Source organism: Cardiocondyla obscurior, linkage group LG09, assembly GCF_019399895.1.
Source record: "Cardiocondyla obscurior isolate alpha-2009 linkage group LG09, Cobs3.1, whole genome shotgun sequence".
Lineage (NCBI taxonomy): Eukaryota > Metazoa > Arthropoda > Insecta > Hymenoptera > Formicidae > Cardiocondyla > Cardiocondyla obscurior.
Window position 1 is genome coordinate 2654759 of NC_091872.1, and position 22667 is coordinate 2677425.

Below are 22667 nucleotides of genomic sequence, written 5' to 3' on the forward strand. Positions count from 1 at the left end.
TACCTATTTCTTACAAACAAGCAGTGGGTAATAGAAAAATTGAAACGTTTACTTTTCATTTCGTTTCGTTACTAATCTTCGTTCACGAGCAACATTTTTAAAAGGCGTGTTTTTTTTTTTTTTCGATTAATTTTTATTTGCCATTAATATAAAATTATTTTTGATGCTTTTTATGAAAAATGGTAAACTGACTTTTGATGCGGGCGGGGAATAAGAAACGATGTCTACAGAGCATACGAGTTAGTAAAAAGGGCGAAAAAGCCGAGGCAGGATCTAGTGGAAGCCGGAATAACGACGTCAGCTCGGTAGGAACTAGTTTCCAACTAGTTCGACTGGATTGCCAATTGGTCGTTAGTCGCTCGAGAAAGAGTCAAAGGTCGGCTTTAGCGGAACGTATGTATGTACGCGTGTACTCGCGACCGCTCTAGTGTGAAATCGGCGTAATTTAAGCAGTTTCGCGCGAGATGAAAGGGAATTGGTTTCCGCAGAGAGGAAGAAAAAGTGTAATTACGAAATTCCGTGAAATTAGCAGCTCATGCTTTACGAAACTCTGCATCTCGAACTCGCGAGAATGATACTAAATACCGATGCGACAGCTGTCCGCGAAACATGCCTTACTCTTGCTAATGTTATTACGTCTATTCTTTTAACATGCAACATTTGTCTGTTCTTTAGATTAATATTTTAACGAGCTTTGCGTTCTCCTTTTTTTGCAAACAAATTATGTCTAAATAATAATTATTCCGAACACGCGAGATAGAGAAGATTATATTATTTCTTTAAAGAAGAATGATTAAATAATTATAATATTTTCTTTAATTGTACAAAGAGTAACTTTCTCATTGACTTTTTACAAAGACTTTTTATGCTGTCCGGAATTTTTAACGCAGTTGAAAAACAAAGTATTTTTTTTTCTTACGCTCTTAATTATTTCAGAACAACATTTCTTTTCATTTTCATATAACGAAGTATAACCAAGGATTTGTAGTTTCAAATGAGTCTGTTACGTTTTCATTGCGCTGGAACTGTATACCATGTTTTACTTCAACTGCATCTAATTACCGCAACAAGATATGTTTGTAAGCCAAATATCGCATTCAACGAAATATCTGAATAATGTTGCTTTGTTAATGACCAGTAAATTTTACATTTCAATCAAACGCTTGGAAACACGCTTTTTTTATTATACGTTCAAATAATAAAACTCGCATTTAATTCACAATTTTTGCATACCTCCTTTTGTTTATTGAACATGGATCATGTCAGCACGTCAAAATTTATTACATTTTAAATTCATTTCACATGGGAGATGTAAAAATCATTGAATGGATAAAAAAAGAAAAATATATATACATATATACTATACATCGCTATTACATTTGCATTAAGATATATTATGTTTAAATATTCCCGAGTGGAAATTGAGTCTAACCATTATCTAACGACTAAGCTATTCAATTCTTGGTTTGCCCAGCGAATTCGGCAGTCGAGCGAGCGTTACGTAGGTCGATACACGCAGTAGACTAATACGTGGCGAAAAACGTAAGACATCTAGATTTTTTAACACGTTATTAACTAGTAATTTGCTTGTTCTACGTCCACAGAATTCTTTATTGTTTCGCACAGTCGCAAAAATTCTTATAGCTCGTTAGCGAGGTGGTAGAACGTCGAAAGGATGTCACATTCTTTTGTCGGCGTTAATTAAAAGACATTGGAATTTCTGAGAGACACCAGTCAACGAGTCTTTGATATCTCTCGGTTGACAGTCTAGCCGTAACCGCTTTCCTCGAGGCTGACCTAGATTTCGTCTTCCTTTCTCTATTCATCGCCTCACCCTACCGTCTCTATTTAGAACTGCCCTTGTGCGCGGGTGTATAACACTTGAAAACCTCGCGGAGCAAAGTTGCTTCTATAATTGTTACTGACTGCAGTATTAAGAAGGAAAACAGAACAATTATTAAATTTCTAAACGTTGGGTATTTATTGAAATATAATTACAGGGAATAATTTTGTAACGTATAAAAGCTTTTTTGTATTTCGGTTCCGCATATTGTTTCGATTACCACGACGATGCCTCGATTTCAGCGTCGTTTCTAGCGCAGATTTCAGCGTAGATTTCAGCGTTTGGAACGGCATTGCATTCCGACGAGCTATATATATATTTGCATTAGCAATTTCTTTTGCTGACATTTAACTTTTACCTTTATTTCCATTAATACGGTGGGAGGCTAGCATGAAAACATCATAACACAATATCGCCGTGAAATGGAAAAGTAAGGTGGAAGGGAAAAGAAGCGAGGGGAGATTAATCGCCTCCAAAGCGGTGACGCGATTACGAGTAAATTGGATCTTTCCTTTCGTTCCGTTTATCTCGTCTCTTTCTTTCTTTTTTTTTTTTAAAGTCGAAGACAAGAAGGGGAAGAGACCGCAAACTCAATTGAAGTGGCCATTAAACCGCCAAGAAGTAACTGTTCGGACTCGGTTGTTTCGTGAGTTTCTGACGGTCTTTTATAAGCGTTTCTGCACAGCTAGAATAGGATATTAAAGATAGACGATAGACTGGAGATCTATAAATATTATAGACAAAACTAACCAAAAATAATCAAAAAATTAGGTGTTGTTTTAACGAAACGCACTGCGTAATAATTGCACTATTATTTAGATTTTAAAATGTAAGTTTTAGGGAAATCAAACTTCGATTTTAATAAGGTGTTCCCCGGGAGGAACTAAGCTTCGAACGCAGTTCATAGATGACAAAACTTTATTCTTTAGCTAATCTTAAGTATACTTTATTTGAAGAGAATCGTAAATTAAAACTTTGTTACGTTGGGATAATTAATATCGAATACTAAAAACTTGCGAAAAAAAAAAAGGGAGGAAAATCAGAGAATCAAGCTTTCGTTAAAAGAAAAGTCAACTTCTAATTAGTTGAAGAATTTCGCTGTGTAGAAATTTTTCGTAAAGAATCTTCGATGCGCGCGTGCGAGTTTTATGCTTGAGGGAATATTTTGAACTTTCGATAGTACGAACAAAAGTACAGCGTTAATATTTAAAGGTAGATCGTGCATTAAAACTTTAACTTAAGATTTTTGTCAATTTCGACTGAGAATTCTTCGCGTGGTAGAAATCCAGCAATGCAAATAGACGGTGAATATTTTTACGGAGACGCAGGTAGAGCTGGAAAAGCGTCGAACGTGCGGAATTAAGGATCGGAGCGAGCGTGTCGACCTCGGGAGGGAGAGAAAGTCGTACGACTCACAATTCAAGCCGTGGTATTTACTGATAGAAAGAAAGGCGAAACAGACTTGTTTAGTCTCGGGCTTGGAAATCCTGGGAGACATGTAAATAGGGCGGAAACATAGCTTGTCCCAGTTTGTTCGACGCAATCCGGAAACGATTACGAAGCTTGAGATAAGAGAAGATATATGAATACTTTCTCGTTCAATTCGTGCGATTAGATTTTTCCTGTTGGAAAATTTGTCGGATTAAAATGCTCCCCTTGGCTGCTGGAGAATCCCCTAGAGATCAGGACAAAATCGGGAACGTGCACATATGAAAGAAAAAAAAAGGGGGGAAAAAAAATGAAAGAAAGAAAGATGAATGTGGAGTACGATTTCCGCGATTGGCTATCCGATACGTTAATTCGAAATACTAATACTGACGTGTGGATTACGTGCATAACACACAGAATTTATGGAGCATTCGAATTTCTCAGTTGGATTCCGCACGTGGTTTAATCGCGATTCAAATGGAACATTCATGCCGAAAGTTTGAATTGGAAGGACTGGGTGAATGCTATCAAAATTTTAAGTTGTGTATTATGAAAATTTCGTATTTCGTAATTTTATATTAAAGATGCATTAATATTATACAAAACATTAATTTTTTTTTATCTGTTATTAAATTAAAAACTAACCAAGCAAAATTTTTTTTTTTTTTTACTTTTAGCAAAACAATTATTATTTATAAAATATATCCGCAATTAATTACGAATATACATATATAAGGTATTTGAAATAAGGTGTCTAATTTTAATAATGAAACGATTACTTTAAACGGAATACTCATACTTTCGACGTAGCAAGTTTCATTTTTCGTCTCATCTCTATACATCTCTGTGCATTCTTATAACGTAACTTATACGTAAAACGGTTACTTGATTTTATGTTAGATTTATTCCCGTGGGTACGACGTCGCGATGAGTGAGCTGAGCATCTCGAGATTCTTATTATTATCTTATTAGTCAGGCAAAAAAATTAAATGTCGCGAAGTTCTCGTCGCGGGGTGTAAGAGGGAGTATTCAGGGAGTGTTAAACAATGTACTAATGAAGCAAAACTTTATTCTATGTTTCAGATCAAGGCCCAGAGAAGTGTCCAGTGTTTAGTGTTCAATGTGTGTTGAAAGGATCCACTTTTACATCCCACATCCTGAGAGGAGGAGGAGGCCTCGGAAAGGCATCCTGCTTCAGCGGAGCAACCCCGGAGTAAGAATCAGTTTACTTTGTATAAAAGTTTTTTCGTTGTTTCCTGAGATTTTCTCGTCGTTTATGATGATAATTAAATATAATAGAAATTCGTAATTAATAAAAGAAACTATGCAGTTCAGTAAAACTGTTTGAGATCATTTTCGACTAATAGATAATTTTGTTTTTAACTGTTTAGTTGGAAAACTAATTAGAAACACGCGGAAATTTTTTTTTTTTTTTTTTTTTTTTTACAGTGAATATTATTTCGAACGCTTATTTAATTATTTGTTTGTATTTTTATGTTACAGTTACGTCGTTACTAAACTCCGCTGCTGCGCATCTAAATCGGTGAGTCAGAAACTTTTTCTTTTTTTACTATATCCGCGTCGTAGGGACCTAAATTAGTAGCGGTAAAATAATTAAATACCTATATTAATAATAAATAATTAAAAACATAAATTAATATTAATGCAAAACAATTTGCGTAAAATGCCGTACGTAATACGTTTAACGGTTAATATTATTAATTACCGCACATAAACCGACTAATACTTCTAAATTTGAACGTTGCGTTCTTACTGTTGCGCCTGCTCACCATATCTTGAGAATTCTCGTTTCATGCAATACGAGAAATTGATAATGCAATCAATCATATAATTGATGTTGCTCACCCGGGCCATTCACGGGTCGATGGCGATTCTGTTTGCTGAACACGGAAACGTACAAGATAAATCAATTGCGTCTTGTCCCGCGTCTCTCCACCTTCCGCCGTATAATATTTATTAACGATAAAACGCGGAACGGGAGAAATAGAGTTAAGATCGAGCTGAATGTTTTATCGAGATGCCCAATTACCGTAAGAACATCCCAAGAAGGAGAAATGCAGCTCGCGGAGGAAATTGAATCTTTCGAAATACTTTCCGACGTGCCGGAGCAATTTTTCATGCCGCCGCGGTAATATTTCGTCTTCCCCTTTTCTCAGATTCGCGTCGCAAGTGGATCGTTGCGGGCCCGGCGGGGGGGTGCTTTTACACACAGCAACAAATCGTCGTCGTAACGACGTCCGTCGTGGCTCGCGCGCGCGCCTCTGCGGTAGAGAATTAAATTTACAAAAGTGCAACTGAAATTTTTATTCCGTCGACTGCGACGAAAGAGTACATTAAACCGCCAGCGGTTTTTGAAAGGATTCGTGCTCGCGGTCGTACGAAAGATAGCGACGCGAATAGAAGGGACCATCGATCGGTAGGTAGGTACTCCCGGCCGCCGAAGCTGGCGAAGTTAGAGTGAGTACTATAAGCGCGATTATCGTAAGCCCGTGGGTGCGCTGAAAGAGAGGAGGAACCGGAAGTGATCAACGTGTCGGCGGCGTTTGCCGACAACGCGGAACGACGTACGTTTTCAGGGACGCACAATAGGCGGTCACAAAAGGACCTCGCGCTGGTGAACGGAGCCTTCACCACCATCGGGTAGACGTGTCATAATTTTCCAGAGAGTTCGCCGCATGGCCGGTGCAATGGTGGTCATACGCCCTCCTCTTTTCAGTTGAATTCTCGATCTGACGTAGCTTTATTAATATACATATATGTTTGCCGCAACGCACAATAGTGCGCGTTTATATATTTATATTTAACTAATTATTTGCTCGGGTTAAATATAATTATACGTGGGGTGCAATATACGATTCTTAATGTTAGAAGTTTTTTTTTTTATATTAACTGGAGATTGCCGAATCTATCGTTCTTCTTCTTCCCCCGACTCCTCGTAATTAAATGTTACGGTTAAACATTTCCATATAGCACTTTTGTTATCTCGGACCTTCGCCAAGTGCGCAAAAACAGGCGGTTTAACGTCGAACGTAAAAATCAATGGTGTAGGAATGAAGTGATACGCTTCAGGCGAGAGATAGCGGTTCGATTCTGTGTTTTTCTGAAATAATAATATTTTTCGGGCTCATGCAAATGGGATGAATATCAGAAAAAGCTGTTGAAGCATTATTTTATATAATTTTTTACGCTTGAAATGCACTTTTTATTTTATTAAGTAATGATTTATGTTTATTTATAATCAAATGTTTCTTTAAATTCCGTAACGTATCAGGCATGTATTTTCCTCTGGAGTTATATATTTTTATGACAACATGTAGAAAAGAAAAAAATGTAAAAGCTTTTGGTATGCATTCGTTAACGAATTGGTAGAAAAATGTATCTTACTTTTTTGAGTCTATTTTCCTTTCGAAACGAATTTTGATCCGTAGTCGTTTAATCGGCTTGAGAAATATCGATGATCGTGTCGTTCAAAATAAATCGAACTCATTTAGACGGGATATTCTTTTTTTTTTTTTCTTTTTACTTTTCTTTTTTCCTTCTTTTACCTTTTTGCGTCTTTCTCTCAATTTATACGCCGGTATAATAAAATATTCCAGAATCTCTTTAGAAAATATCTTTTAAAAAACAACTATTTTTTTCTTGATTGATTTTTTAAACTCTTTCATTCTCATCCTTTCTTTCTATATTACAAACTAATCCAGAAAGCCATGATTCTGGGATGACAGTAACATGGAAATCGAGCGCGGAAACGAGCCGATTGAAAGGTCTCTATCCAAATACCGAAATGCTGTTTTATCCGACTAGAAACTGTGCCGTCGCCTGTATACAAAAAAAAAAAAAAAGACAGAATAAAATCGCGAAAGGAGATTAAAATAAATCGGCTTGCAAATTGAATAACAGACATTGTCAGAACGCGTGCGCGACGACGGGATTATGAATTAATTTTTATAAATTTTGTCATTATTAGCTGTACAATTTTTCATTATTAATTTCATTCTTTATCTCACATAATATTATGAGCTATTGGCATTTCAATCGAAAATAATGACTGACGCGTACACGTTTTTATAATATGCCCCGATATGCGACTACTGACCTTTGACAAAAATTTGCCTCATATTTTTCAATTTCGCATTTATTTTATATCGTTCGTCGATTCATTACTAACGACGGGAGGGGAGGGGCTCCCACGAGTTGATAATCCAAATTGGACGTCGTATCCTCTCATCTCAATTCCATACGCAACATGTTATAGAATTCCGATGGCCGACGGTCGATTATAAACGGCGATTTTCCGCGCTTGGCCACAAGGAAGAAAGAAATTGCCCGGTCGGAATATCAATTTTAGCGGAGTACCGATATCTTTTTATTTATCGCGAAAATAAAAAGCTACCCTTTCCGCTAACTGTCGCGCAGATTCGCAGGTAACGGTAGAAATTACCCGCGCAGAGGGACGAATAAAGGGCGGAAAAATTTTATTATTTTTATAGAGGACAATGTCACCGCGCACGATCAAAGGGAATCGCGAAAGAGGAAACAACGGCGGTACGTCAGACTTGCTTGTACATAGAAATACACCTATCTTCGCTGGCTGTTGAACGCGGATAAAACAGCAGCCGGTGGAAGCTGAAAATATCTATTTGAATATTACCATAGCGCAGTATACTTGCCGCTTGCCGAGCGGATGCAAGAGCGGCATGCAAATCAAATGCGTTCGTCTAGAGTGTTGCTTAGTATAGCCCTTTTCCTTCGTATAAATCCCACACGTTTCTAAAACGTATACGCATGCTGTAGCAATAAAAGAAATGCGTATTTCTACGCATTATTTTTAGTACGTTATTTGAATTAAATTCTAAAACTCACTGCCGTTTGAATAATTCAACGATAGAAAGATAAAGATGTGCGTACATTTCACTCATCTTCAAATAGAAATGTATAGCGTCCAAGTTTCTTTGTTAAAAAAATTTTTTTTTTTTTTAATTTTTTTATTTGCGGTATATTAAGAAGGTACGAAAAGCGCGTTTTCCCATGAATTTTATCGATATCCTCCTGTCGCAGAAATTGCTCGACAATCTTTGCATCGACGGCGCTTTAACGCTATTCGTATAGGTACTGGTAAATACATATTCTAGATTACGATTCCGCTCAGACGGGGACAGCGATAGGGGGTTGTTATGAGGAAAACGAAAAAGCAAGGGAGTCGTGAATCACGCGTGAGACGAAAAGGATAGGAAAAGGGAGCGATTACACAGGTGGATGAAAGCGCGGCTCTGACCCGCGCATACACGTTGCCGGGAGCTCTGGGTTAGTCACATATTTGCCGACGTACGAACGACTAAAAGCTTTTCACTCGCGGCTCTATTTTCGACCCGTAAATCGTGTTCCGTTACCGCTTTCGTACGTACGAAACAGCCGCGACTGTTGCGTACCGAGCAAAAAGACGCGATCTCCTTTCTCTCTTTCTCTTTGAAAGCTCTATACAGATTTCGGTGCACATACCGTGCGATTCAACGCTAGCGTGCGTCAGCGTATGAGATTCATGCGCGTGCATTCACAAATACTCGCTATACAAACGCGGTTGCAACGACATGAGAATTAAGATACTTAGGATCAGTTCCTTCAACGTTAATTAGTCTTAACCGTGGTATTCTTCTTTTTCTCTCTCTCTTTTTTTTCTACTCGCAGTGTTGTCCAAATTCTTTTTTTTTTTAAATAGGGATAGAAATAGGGAGGTAATAAAAAACGTAAATGTAATTGATTATAATTAAAATCTTGAATCTAACATTCGATAGTCTAGAAACGCGCCGGAAAAATAACCACGCAATGTACACCTCAGCTGTAAATATGAGTTTCATTATCGATAATGAGAAGGGTAAATAGTAATTTCGATTTATTCTCGTACGTACATTTTGGAGATTTCAATTTCTATGCACATAGATAGATTCGCGGAGAAAACTAAGGTATTACCCGTTTGCTCGAGTACTCGCGTACATTAGATTAGTAATTAAATCGCTGCAATAATAAGTAATGAAATTTGCGGCTCCGACATAATCTCAAGATATAACACATCCCTTCGTGCATGCTTTCACGGTGAGCGTTAATTCATCGGATGCCATAAAAATGGAAAGGGACAGTACGACTTATCTTGAACCAATTATAAAAGTTTTAACGGATTCGCGGCTCGATACCCCACGAAACTTCAATGCTTTATAATTTTTTTAATCATTCGCGCATCTCCCAGAAAGAGATTACTGTGCATGTAACGTATCCGATACGTTGAAATTTTAATAAACTAGTTACTATTTACATGGATAACAAAAAAAAAAAAAGAGTATTGAATACCGATTGTTTAATTAATCAATGCTCCATAATTGGACATGTTGATAAATAACATTCTTTAATCAATGAAATATATAAAAAAAAGTTATTTATTATAATATTTTTTAATTAAGATAAGTAAAATAATTCTGTTTGTGTACTGCAAAGAGAGAAAAAAAAGGTTAACAATATACAATACATTCCAGTAAAAATTTCAAATAAATTCGAATTTATGCGAGTGTACGTGAGTGCTTCATGCGTATTATTCCGATAATACAAAGGGAATTCTAGAATATTATTTTTTTTTATAGGCTTGTTGCGTTTGTATTTTAATTAAATTATTAATTTTCCCTGGACATTGCGAATTATTCCGCATCATATCACTTTATTGCACTGGAAAATCGTGCACAATTTTGGGATTCCATTATAGTAATCCTAACGTGAGGAAAATTTTGTGCGCGCTCAGGGGCACGGGATAAGTCGCATATTTGCCGACGTAGGAAGTACTAAAAGCTTTTCACTCTCGGCCTTATTTTCGGTCCGTAAATCGGATTCCGTTACTGCTTTTCAGGTTCGAATTAAGGTGACGTCCGGCACGCTGTCCGGTTAAGAGCGTTAAAACGAGAGGGGCAGTAATCGCGATTTTTATTTCATATATTATTCCGCTGTATGATGCCTTATTCGGATAGAGCGGTTGACGCGGTAGGGCGAATCGGAATCAACTAAATTACGGCAAAGTAGCGTCAAGTATAAAACAGTGCAAAAACCCGCAGTGACTGTTTAAATATTCGTAAAGCTGACCGTTCTTTGATTTACCTACGCTTGTAGGTAAATATTTCCGCTTTGAGCAGCGACCGTTTGAAGTAATCGGATAAAAGTTAATTTATGAAAGAAAAAAAAAAAAAAAAAAAAAGAAAAAGAAGACAAAAAGTAAAAACGTAAAATCTTTTCCCTTCCTCGTAACGAGATGCGACAAATGCTCGCGCTATTATTTTCATAAGTAAAAAGTGGTGCGTCCCGGAAATTAAATTGAATCCATACCGCGGCCGAGAACGACGCCGTGACTCGCACGAGACGCAAATTATATATCGTGTACGAAATCGCATTAAGTCTGGCCAATAGCTGGTGAGTGGCGAGCAGCTCTTTTTGCCTATGGATCATTTCCAATCGCGAAACATGGCCCAGAGTCTCGTTATTCGGACGAACGTGAAATCGCGAATAAAAGCCAGCCGTACCGCGCGTTACGGATGTTCGCAGTCGAAATTGGAAAGAACGCGGAGCGCGGATAAAAAAAAATATATATATAAAATAAAAAAGGCGAAGTGGATAATTGTCGAGGAGAAGGAAGCAGTGCGAGCAATTATTTTCGCGAAAAGGACAGGCCGCGTTATTAAATCGCGCAGTTGTTCATCTCCCGGCTCACGTCGGCCGCGCCTGTTCGGACAGAAGCCGCGGAAAGAGACAGATAAATAGGTAGATAATGCTTCGAGAAAGGAAAGCGGGAAATTAACTTTTTCTCTCTCGCGATTTTCACCCGCGTTTCTCTACTTTCGTATAATACGCGTCTTTCATCCGGACTTTTCTATTCCTGGTAATTTTCTTACAAATTCCGTCACGTTTAATTAACGCGCGAAGGAGGAAGTCGCGGCGGAAATTGTTTCCCATCTACAGCAGTTCGGCACGCGTCGCTGAAATGCAGCGTCAACGTTGACAAGCGTCATAAAATGCTTAGACTAACGTATCAAGTCGAAAAAAAATGAAAAAAAGAGAGGAAAAAATGTGCGGATTGTTTCGTATTAACGTTGCTGATTACGTCGCGTTTATAGGATCGACCGAGTGTAGGGTTGCGGGCTCCTATTTCCTTACTTTACTTCCGATCTCTCGTGCATCGCGACGCGGCGGGGCGCGGGCCCTTCGCGTTATAATACGCGAGCATTCTCACGTGCGCCGCCACGAGGCCACGTACACGTCGTGTCGTATGCGAACTCGCATTACTCGCCTGTTGGCTTGAATGCAACAACGATAACTGCAGCACTGTCGAAGCGACAGGGTGACGGGGATTCTCGGCGTTCTTCGTGGGGTGTTTAAGCGAGATAGCAGGGTGTATCAGCAGGCACGAACTCGCGCCAGTCTCGCTTTGGATATTCATTCTCGAGGCTCTAATCTCGCATAATGTACTTGTGATTTAATGGCGGCGCACCTCCTACGGCATTGCACCGCGATAATCGCGTTTCCGACACCGCTGGGATGAATTGAGGGCACGGGGAATGCGCCAGTGGGCCCAAAAACGATATCGTAAACGTGATGGAAGTCATAATAAAGCCTCTAACGGCGCGCGGCGCTAGAATAAGCAGCGCGAGAAATCGAAATAATGTCTGCATTGTTCTGCTCATCAGAGATGCGATACCCCGGACAATTTATTTAGGTATTAACTTCATTCAAATGTTAGAATGGTACGCTTCTTAAAATTATTTCTCGCGATTCTATTATTATTATTATTAATTTTTTTTTATTAATTATAAATACTATTTTATTAAATTCCCGACGTCGCGCATAAAAATTCAAACCGATGGAAAATGTCCGTAACGTTTCGCTACGACAAATTGTCTTTCACATATGTATAAAGAAAACGTTGACAGTCACGGAGTCGAACCAGAAATATTCCGCGGTATTTCTCGAGGACCATCGCTGTCCTAGAAGCGGAAGCGCGCTCGCACCTTGAAGGAGAGATTTTGAGCAGAAACGAAGTTCTCGTAATTTAGCGAGCTTGTGAATATCGACAGGCGCATCGCCCTCCTTGCTTCTCCGCCTCCACCGCCGCCGTGCCTTCGTCTCCTCCGACGGCACTCTCGTAAAGTTCCGTGGCTGCCGCTTCGCGTCGCAGTTGACACAAATCCGTGCGGACGACAAGCCGGAAAGCTTTTTCGTATGTGTGTCGAATCGGGGTTAGCTTCGATGCCTCTGGCTCGCCATTAACGAGATCGGCCGGATGCCACCCTCCTTCCCCATCCGTCGTTCACGATCCCTTTTGTCCTTTTTCGTACTACCGCGCGCCGCTCGCACTCCTCTTTTGCGCGTCACGTTCGCCGGATGAATGATAATTTACGCGTGCTCGATTCACCGCCAGCGGAAAAAGCTTTTCCTTCTCGCTCTTCCTTTCGCCCGTTCTCCATCCGGATCGTTGGTACCCGCGCGCCACAGGGACGCATCTATGCGAAAACTAATCAACTGTAGGCTTTGGGATATTATTAGTTATTAAAGTCCATTGCGGGGAATAACGTTATTTTCCGAGAAATATTTCTTAATATCGCGACGCAAATGGAAAAGAAACGATATACTCGCGGCTTGTACCCTCGATCGGAGGAAGTAGCGAAACTGCATTTCTTATCTATAATCTTGCGCAGACTTAAATATATTTTTTTTAATTTTCTTATTGAATATTATAGTATGTAGCGATAATTGATTTATTTATTACAATTTTATAAAAATTTGATCTTGATATATTGAGTATTTGAATGTAAAGGGTGCGTTTTGCGCACTCGATGCACTTCGAAGCGTGGGATTTCGTAAAAATCACCATCCAACCCTACGCGTACCATACGCGCGCGCTGTAATTTCGCAAAAGCGATTCGTTATCATTTCACCGGCGTGGTGCTAATACGCAGAGAAGAGCCCGGCGTGGCGAATGCGATTCTCTTTTTCTTCCATTCGACAGGGGAAACCGACCGCGGCGCGATTCCCCGAGCTCTCTCTTCCTCTCTCTCTCTCTCTGTCTCTTTCTCTCGCGTTAAAGGGTGCTCGCGTTTTTCGCGAGATTAAAATTATGGATACAAATTGCACTAGCGTGGTTGCGGTGTCAGTCGTGCGAACAGAATTTACGCTTTCATCTCGAGACGAGCACTCCTATCGTGTTTTCAAATAAAGAGTGTATTCTGATAGGATTTCACGTCGGGATTTCGCGCCGTTGCTTTTCCCTCGATTCCGGAATGACTGTATTCCGCGACTATTTCCCCGTCACGTATATTCCGTGCTAATTTAAAGTGAATCAATTCAAACTTTCTCTCGCGTTACAGTACGAAAAATAAGTACATTTTAATTTACTCTTTGTCTTAAACTCTTTGTACCGAGAATTATAATCTCACATTCCCCCTCTCCTCCCGGCCTTTAATCCATAACATTATTAAATAGCTCGATAATTAAACTTTAAATTAAATTCTTGCTAAGGAAATGATTACCCGGGGTATATAGCCTGGATAAAACTCGTGATTTTATCTTACTTCGCAGCCACGGAAATTTTTCAATAATCGTATCCGACTGAGTTACTGACATTTCAAGTCACTAATATTGCGGCAGATGCAAGCAATTCGCTGCGCCGGAGCTCGAACGTCCCGATTTTCGTCTTTGATGAAAGACCCGAGGTAACCATATCGACGAGCGAAACGTTCGAAAGGGATTATGAAAACCCGGGCAAATGATGCGCGAAGGCATAAAGAGAGGAATTTTTGAATGGGCCGGCGTACTTTTGTTACCGGCGTATCTATAAACCACGAGAAGTCTCGTTGCAACGCTCGTGCGCGCATGTTTCTTCATTGCTTCGGCTATGCCTTTCCTAAATTTAACTAGATTTATGTGGCCCTGTTTCCTAATGTTTCATTCACCGCGTAAGCTAAAAATATACGCGTTCCCGCGCGCGAGCTACAAAAACCTGATGCAAAGTCTTTGTTTGTTGCGTGATTGAATGAAGGCCTCCAGCTTTTAGTGTAAAAGAAATTTAAATTGCGGAATCCCGGAACAGAAAGCGTGATCAGTATTTAATGAAAATTTATTAACTTCGGAATAACGTGACGTTGAATAAAATATTTTATGAATTTTTCCCCGCGTAAAGAAAACCTCTAATGCAAGTATTTAATAAAAAAAAAAAAAAGAAATAAAGAAAAAAAATATTAGCGCCGCGGAAAAGAAGCAGCAATGAATTAAATTTGATCTCGCAAAGCTTTTTAAAGATAGGATACGGAGAGATATTTAATTAGTCAAAATTTGGAGGATTTGTTTTTCGTACAGAAAACCACTTTTTTGAAAAAAAAATTGTGGAGCAAAATTATCCAGATTTTTTTTCCCCATGTTATTACTCGTTCGTACAAAAATAAGACTTTTTTCGATCTATTTGGTAGGATAAAAATGAAGCGAACATATGGCGATATACTTACACGTAAGGCTGTGCGTTTATGTTCGGGTAGTTGTTGCGGTTTAGTTCAATTTCGAAAATAGATCGGGAGTAATCCATACATTGGAGTACGATAGCCGGGATTATAGATACGTTTAGATGCGCGCTGCGTTGCAACGTGAACAGTGAAATTCTACGGCCGCGTTATCATAACGCATAGATCCGAGGTACGTGTTAAATCGGCTTGCGGATAATAATCGTATCTCGCGAATCTAATTTCGTATTTCGCAACGTTTGATTTTTTTTTTTCTTCCTTTTTTTATTTTTTTTTTTCTATCGCACAATCTGAGCGCACGTGTTGCGCTGAAGATGCTTCTAATAATTAGAATAACTTATGCCGCAAGGTATAATAATGTTTTTACTCGAGTCATTATCGACCGCCGGGAGATTAAAATGACAATAATATTGGTATATGCGACAATAATTAGCAGCTTTATTACGAAACTAATATAATCAGATGAAATTGAGATTAAATTGGAATAAAATTATTATACATTAATTTATGATTATTGTACCAATAATGTACCGACTCTAATTGCGCGACAGCGACGGAATAACGAGCCGTTAAATGAAATCCCGAGGCCAAGATTTGTTTGCCCTCCTTGTGAATTATCGAATCGTTTATAATTACATTTGCGAAAACGCAGGTCCTGCGTCGAAATTATTTCGCCCACATATACCCGCGATAGCGCAGGTGAAAATAAATCCCCGCTCTACTATCGGCGTACGTGGAGAACATATACGAAACAAGTGGTTCACTTACGACCGCGAGTAAATTAATTTTCGCAATTCTCCCCCCGAGCCCTATGTATCTGTCCTTTTCCTTTTTCAAAACTTCGCCACAGACATTTCGCCCGCGCTTTCGCCGTCGAATGAGCCGCTCACCTCTCCACTTCAGGGAATTTGCTCGTATTTATGAGATGCTCGAGTTGGAAGTCACGTATTCACGTAGTTGCATCGTATCGACGTCCTGGAGCGGCATTAAAAAAAAAAAAAAGAGAGAAAAAGAAAAAGTAAAAAAAAAAGAAGAAGAAGAAAAGTAAAAGAAAAAGAAAGGAGGAGGGAGAGCGAAAAAGCAAAACAAGCCCGGCATTAACGATCCTTTCTTCATGGAGGGTAATGCATTTCATCCGTGCACGTTTGCATCGTGACTCTTATTAATTTTCACGATGCGCATAATCCAGCCCGGAATGCTCAGCCTCGTTCTTTATTTCGCTTCTTTTCTTTCTTATCGTTCCGCCTATTCGTTTTATTTAGTTGCATTGACTTGGGATTTTGAGGAAAGCACAAAAAGTATTAAATAGTATTTTCAAAATGTCACTCGTAATCCAAAAAAAAAAAAAAAAAGAAATTTCTTTTTTTTTTAAGTTTGATTCTGTTTAAATTATTCTGCCGATCTCTTCAGATAATTTCGTTTACGTTCGTGCGAAACGCGCGGGACAAGCGCGTGAAATATACGGGAGAAAAGATCGAAGCGATGATCGTAAAAAAAATCTGTCGCGTTGATAGGAAGCTTACGTATTCGTGAATACGTTTCTGCAGCATCAGCTTATTTGATGGTCTCCGCCATCGGCGAGGTTCGTCGGTTCTTTTTATCACGCGGTTGTCGGTTATTAGCTCTCCAGGAACCTACATATAGCGATACGTTGATGTACTCGAATTAAATTTTTTTTCCTTTCTTTCTTTCTTTCTTTTATTATTATATTTTTTTTTTTTTATAACGCGGCGCATGAGATAATTATTAAATCGTATTATTGATTTTCTATACTTTCCTACTTTGTGCCGATTGGAACGCGCGGAAAATGGGGACGCAAATGCAATCTAAAAAATTAAATGCAAACCCGATCATGACGAGAATAATAAAATAATAATGGCGATTATTATGATTATTACGACATCCACACAGACGTACACGTTTGCTGCGACGGCAAATGCCATATCTACCTCTTATTAGTGTGCACTAGACGTCATCGCCGCGACAAACGTTATATCTGTCCCTCAGTGCACAACTACGCGTATTTCGGAAACAGATGGTGAGGCTTTACGTTTTAATAGTATTTTCCTCAATTACATGTCGATATATTTTATCGCGGCTATACGCTTCGCTTGAATTTCAATTTCACTCGATACAACTTGGTATTAGCTGTGTCTTGATGTCTCGTCACACATTTTCGCCAATGGCGGTGGATATAAAGAGAAGGGTAGACAGAAAAAAAGAGACAGTAGGGGTGAGCTTTGTGCCGTAATATATTCTAAATATATAACGCGTATTTTCACGTAGTATAGCGAATGACGATGCCGCGACGTGATTTCATTACGTGTTTCCACTCGTTGAAAGGAATTTTCCACAAAACGTGAAATTTCTCCCTCGTTTTCAACCCTTTTCCGTTCCCATCGACAACCGCGTGACGGCGTCTCGTTCGCGCCGACTGCGCGTGCTGTTGTCCGGTCGCCATAGCAACCTAGCGACGAGTCTACAGTGGCCCAAGGTGGATGGACTGCGGGTTGGCGCGCCTGAACAGACAGAGCAGAAGTCAGTGCACGCGCGGACGCGAAACCGGAGCGTGTTACGTTCGCCGCTGCTCTTTCTCTCTCTCTTTCTGTCTATCTTCTCGTCTCTCTCTCCGTCCCCCTTTTTTTTTTTCTCTCTTCTCTCGTCGCCGTGCCGCTTTCCGGATCGCGTCGCGATATCGCCACCCGCGCTCGATCGTACGTGTCGATGGTGTTTGTGTCTTGCATTCAAGCCGCTCACGGACTCCCGGTGGAGACACTCTCCCAAGATCGAAGTCAGCCGTTGACAGTGACATTATGGAGTGATTCGATCGACTTCGTAACAGGTGAGGCTATTGTTAAAAAAAAAATATATATATATATATAAAAATAAAAAAGAAACGATTAAAAGAAAATTAAATAAAAAATATATATAAAATGGGAAAGTTTTACGTTTGCCAGCCCGTGCATTTTTCGGACACTGTGGGCCGACATTCGCGAGTGGCCTGTCGAGAGACTTGAAATTTCACGCTGGGCGATATCGGATCGGTACGCTTCTGCCTCTATTTCGGATATCGCGGTATCCACGGGCGACACATGATTTTTCTGACGCGCGCGGTTGACAGTTTCGCTCACCTGAATACGTAGTGATTAATAGACATGTAATATGCGTTTCGAATTGAAGTGTTTTTTTTTTTTCTTTTTTTTCTCTCTTTTTTGTGTGAGACACAAGGGGGTTTTACGCGATTGATAAAATAAAGGCCGCGTCGGTTTTCTTTAATTCAGACTTGAGAAACAGAGTATTTGTGAAATTGGGAAGCATCGACAGGGCGACCGCTGCAGTTGACGGTCGAAACTGGACTCTGTCCAGATGCTCGAAGACGTTCACATCGCGGTTTGTAACGAAAGCGCGTTGAAGTAATTGACCAACGTTTTAATTTAAAAAGAAATAATTTTGCGCATATGTATACGTACGTATATAATAAATTGTAAAATAATATTCTTTAATCCGGGTGAACATAATTCACATAATTTATAATTCATGTAATGCAATTAACGTTCGCGTGTAAACGGAAAATAGTCCTTGGAGGTAGGATTCTACCGCCAAGTAGATATAGTCAAGCAAAGGTCAGACATGCCGTAGTCCACTTGCCGAATGCACGGTTTCCCGGAATTTTAGGCGTTTGTCGTGTTGCATCTCGGTGAAATTGCTCCAACAAACATTTGTAGAGCATGTAGAAATTGTTTTACATATTAGAAACATTGTCACTTGCGTTGTTGATTGCAGAGTTAGTTAATAATCATTAATGAGCTACATTTAAATAAAGAACGCCTGTGTAGGAAAGAATTTTTATAAAATAATGTTTATTTTTTTTTTTTTACAAATAGGCTGTGTAAAATAAATTTGATAAAACCGCGAAATAAAATTGTAGGAGAGACAAAGAGAGAAAGAGAGAATTGTGGCGAAATAAATGGGAGAAAAGAAAATTTTTGAAACATGTAATTAAGACTTTTTTTCTCTTTAAAAAGGGTTTATATAAATATAATATTATTTTATTACATTATTTTATCATATGACTACGCTCGGTTGTGCAAGAAGCTTGGTTACAAACATGACATTTTATTACAAACGCGTTATAACGATGACGTAACGTCATACACACCGCGTACTTTGTGCGTATAGAAATTAAGTCCAACTAAAACCTCTCAATTCTTTTGAGGCCAAAAGTCAAGTTGTTATAAAACTTTTATGCGGAACCTTTCAAAGTATATTTGCAGTTATTTATACGTTTAATTTAAGTTTTTATATTATAAATACTGGAAGTAGAACTAACTTTTTCTTAATATGCTGGATAATTAATTATAAATTAATTATTTCAAATAATTCCATTTACTGTTTCTAATCGTAACATTTTTGATCGTCCACTTCTATCTTAAATGAATGTTCTAAGAAGAATCAAGCCACGTCTGTAATCTATAAATAGCTCGTGACCTAAATACTATGGATATGATTCTAAAAATGAATAGCAATTAGTAGCCCTCCCTTTATTTTATACAATATCGTCCGATTTGAAATGCCGAGAGATCGACGGGCCGATAAGAAAATTATTAGAAAAACTTCCAAAGTTTAGCGGGTAAGATAAGGAGTATAATGGTTTATAATCGCATAGTGGACAAGGTCGCAGATTTTATTTTCGATATAGCGGTCGGATTCGATTTCAAGCGACGGCGTGGGAACCCGTCGCTTCGAGCCGGTGCCGGACCTCCGCATAAATGAGGTGAACTATAGCTTAGGGGTTGCGAGCGTGTTCCAAAGTCCAAGTTTGCTTTTAGTTTTATTCAAGTTACACGATGAGGGTGAGACGTTCATCTAAATTTTTGTTTTGTTTTGTTGATCAACGACCTCGATAAGCATTTGTAATTTTAAAGATTTTTAAAGGTTTGTTTTTTGTTTCTTTTTTTTTTTTTTTTTTTATTATTTATTAAACTTTTATAGAGATTTGAAACGAATGGAGTTTGTAAGATCATATATTGCCCAATTCCAAGTTTATATAATAGTAGTAAAAAGTACCGCTTGCGAATATCTCGTTTTCGCAAGCTGCTTCTGCTTTTCATTGCAGGTCATAAAGACCGAGTAAAGTGATATCGGTATTTGCATGTTTGCACATTTGTTGCACGATTCCGCTGTATGCATTCTCTCCGCATAAGTCACGGAATTACGTGTAGTCCCGTGTAGTTGCGCAAGGTGCTTCCGTGATATTAATTTATGACTTCGCATCGCTTGATCTTAACTCGTAAGCACGCGCGTAGGATAACTAAGAGCCTCCAGCATTCCCATTATCTTTCGGCAACTGCAAGAGAGCAAGAATTAAATGATGTACTACGAAGCAAACAATTATTTCAATACTAAAAACATTGCGGCAAAAAAAAAAAAAAACAACAAGCAGACGTTAAATTTCAAGTATTAGACTATAGAAAAATTTCCATCAATTAAAATCAATTTAAATAGAAAATAGCTATGGAAATTTCGAAGATCGATAATTTGCGATGATATAAATATATTATTGACATATTTTATTCACATTGAATGTACATATATGCGTATTCGAGGTATTTAGGTACACATACGTGATAAAATATGAAATATAAATTGCGCGTATTTCACCAACTAAATAAATATTAATAAAAATATTTTGTGCGTTTTTCAAAGCAAGAGCTTACATTTCCGGATGCAATTTTTTTTCGTAAATTTAATTTTACGATGCAAAAAGAGAATATATATTTCCAAGGGGACTATTTTAAAATCTTGGTCCCTATGTCGACGTTTCTTCGTCGATTACATAAATTACGTTTTCATATTGATTCGCGCAGTCGACTCGGTTCCTTTTCGCGGCAACTACTTTCCTTAGATTAGCGAAACAAAAAGGCGCGCTCTTATTTTAGTCGACGGCAGATTCTAAGTAGGAAGGAAAGCCAGTGCGCGCTATTCCTGTTTTGTTCGAAGGTCAAAGGGAAGAAGCGTAACGGTTCCGCTCCGTAGTTCTTAACACCTTTTCCGCCTGCCTCTGTCCCGTCCTCCGATCTTTTTTCGTCTCTTGTTCTTGTCTGGGTCGCGTTGACAAGAGGGATGGAAAAAGAACCTTTCGGGACGGTGCAAAAAGCGCAATTTGTTCCGAAAAACAACTGGTTTTATCGCGCCCGCCCTCGACATCGCGTCGGATTTGTCACTCGCTCGATGATCGAAGCGTTTCGGCGGAACCGTCTGACCGATTGGCCGCATTTTCACTCGCGGTTCGCCGATGAAATCGACGAATAGGCTTTATCGATTCGACTAGAAATTATTTAAAAAAAAAGCGAGAGAAAGAGAAAGAGTTCTTACGAAATTTAACGACGAAAAGAAAAAAAAAATAAGGGGGGGAAAAAAATATGTAAAGCACGTTGCGTTGCTTAATTCTTCTCGTATTCACGTCATCCAGCTATTCAGCCAACCCAGGTTTCGTAGGAACGGCACAATGTCTGTAGTTGAATGTGGGACAATTGCAAGTCGTGATGCGAAATTGTGGCTACATTTGACTATAGGGAATATTACTTTAATGCAGGGGAATGTGATGTAAGTAAGCGAAGCTACAAGTACATGCGCTTGTTTCTCGAAAATAATGTTAATACACGGTTTTGAGAATGTTTAAGGAAAATGCAAACTTCGATACACAGTAGTATACGGTATATTAACGAATAGGTACGCTCGTGGTGTAAATATTAAAGCCTTACATAGTACGATGTGTTTCGACTAAATAAATTTAATAAATAAATCAATGTACGCGCTCGTAACTAATAAATTTAATTACGTTATATGAAAGAGATAGATTCCTTTCTTTAAATATGTATAAAAAGAATTGAAGAGATCTTAATATATCGAGATGATACGTAGCTTTGTGAAGCGAAGCGTTCACGTGGAAATTCAATTATTCGTTCTATCAGACTACCGCGATCGTCCTCCCTTATTTGTATCGATCGCACGATACGTCACGGTACTCGTGATTCGAAAGAAATATGATCGCAAATATTCTCTAACGGATTGTGTGTAACGAATTTAAAAGTATATCCGGCCGACGATTCGACGTGAGCTTCTAGCTCGTATTATTTGCAGTGGAACGGCAGAAAAGCTTTAAGCCCGATCTGGCGCCCGGCCAATTTTCCGCCGATGGTAACCCGTACACGTCGCCGCGGAAAAAAAAAAAAAAAAAAGAAAAAAAGGAAACGGAGGTCGTGAATAACCCCATTGATGTGTAATCAGTACGTGAAAATGTCCTAGGGCGCTTTAATAAACCGATACGAGTTGGTTAGTTTGGGGAAAATTCGTTTCGTCCACTCCGATTCGAAAGCTTGATTTCAGGCTTTTAGCTTGTTGATAATATTATTCTACGCGAATTCGCGAATGAGAGTGCTTTAAGCGTATGCAAATGGATTACGATAATCACGGGTGTTTTTCGAGATCATGCCATTTTACCACCGGTATGCCTATGATGCAAATTGGAAATGTGTCCCGCTCGGATATTTAACGAAACCGGCACAGCCAACGTCGAATTTACGATATAATCAATTAACCACTGGTTGTCGATACAAATTGGTTCGAAAAAAAGTAAAGAAATGAAAAGAAAATAGGAAACAGTGAATTAATTTTGTTGAAAAATTTTTTTAATTATAAGCACAGTTTGATGGAACATAAAGTATAAAACAATTAAAATAATATAATATTTTATTGTTGTATATTTCTATATTTTTTTATTTTCAATTATTTCTGCTGTTAAAGATTAATTTATACAAATTAAATAAATAAAAATA

The 22667-nt window shown here is 38.7% G+C and overlaps 1 protein-coding gene across 3 annotated transcripts in view; it reads left to right on the forward strand.

Moving 5' to 3' along the window:
* Positions 1-22667, forward strand: part of Rho-6 (rhomboid 6) — a 127523-nt gene that overhangs the window by 24784 nt on the left and 80072 nt on the right. The window contains exons 6-7 of one of the 3 annotated variants that reach the window (XM_070661885.1): positions 4355-4484; positions 4775-4814. Coding sequence is in view for 1 of the 3 variants with exons in the window: in XM_070661884.1 (XP_070517985.1) it covers positions 17554-17671 (118 nt within the window). In the remaining 2 variants the exon portion in view is untranslated. Of the gene's footprint in view, positions 1-4354; positions 4485-4774; positions 4815-16185; positions 17672-22667 lie in introns of those variants that run through there. The other 2 variants (XM_070661884.1, XM_070661887.1) reach the window with 2 other exon arrangements.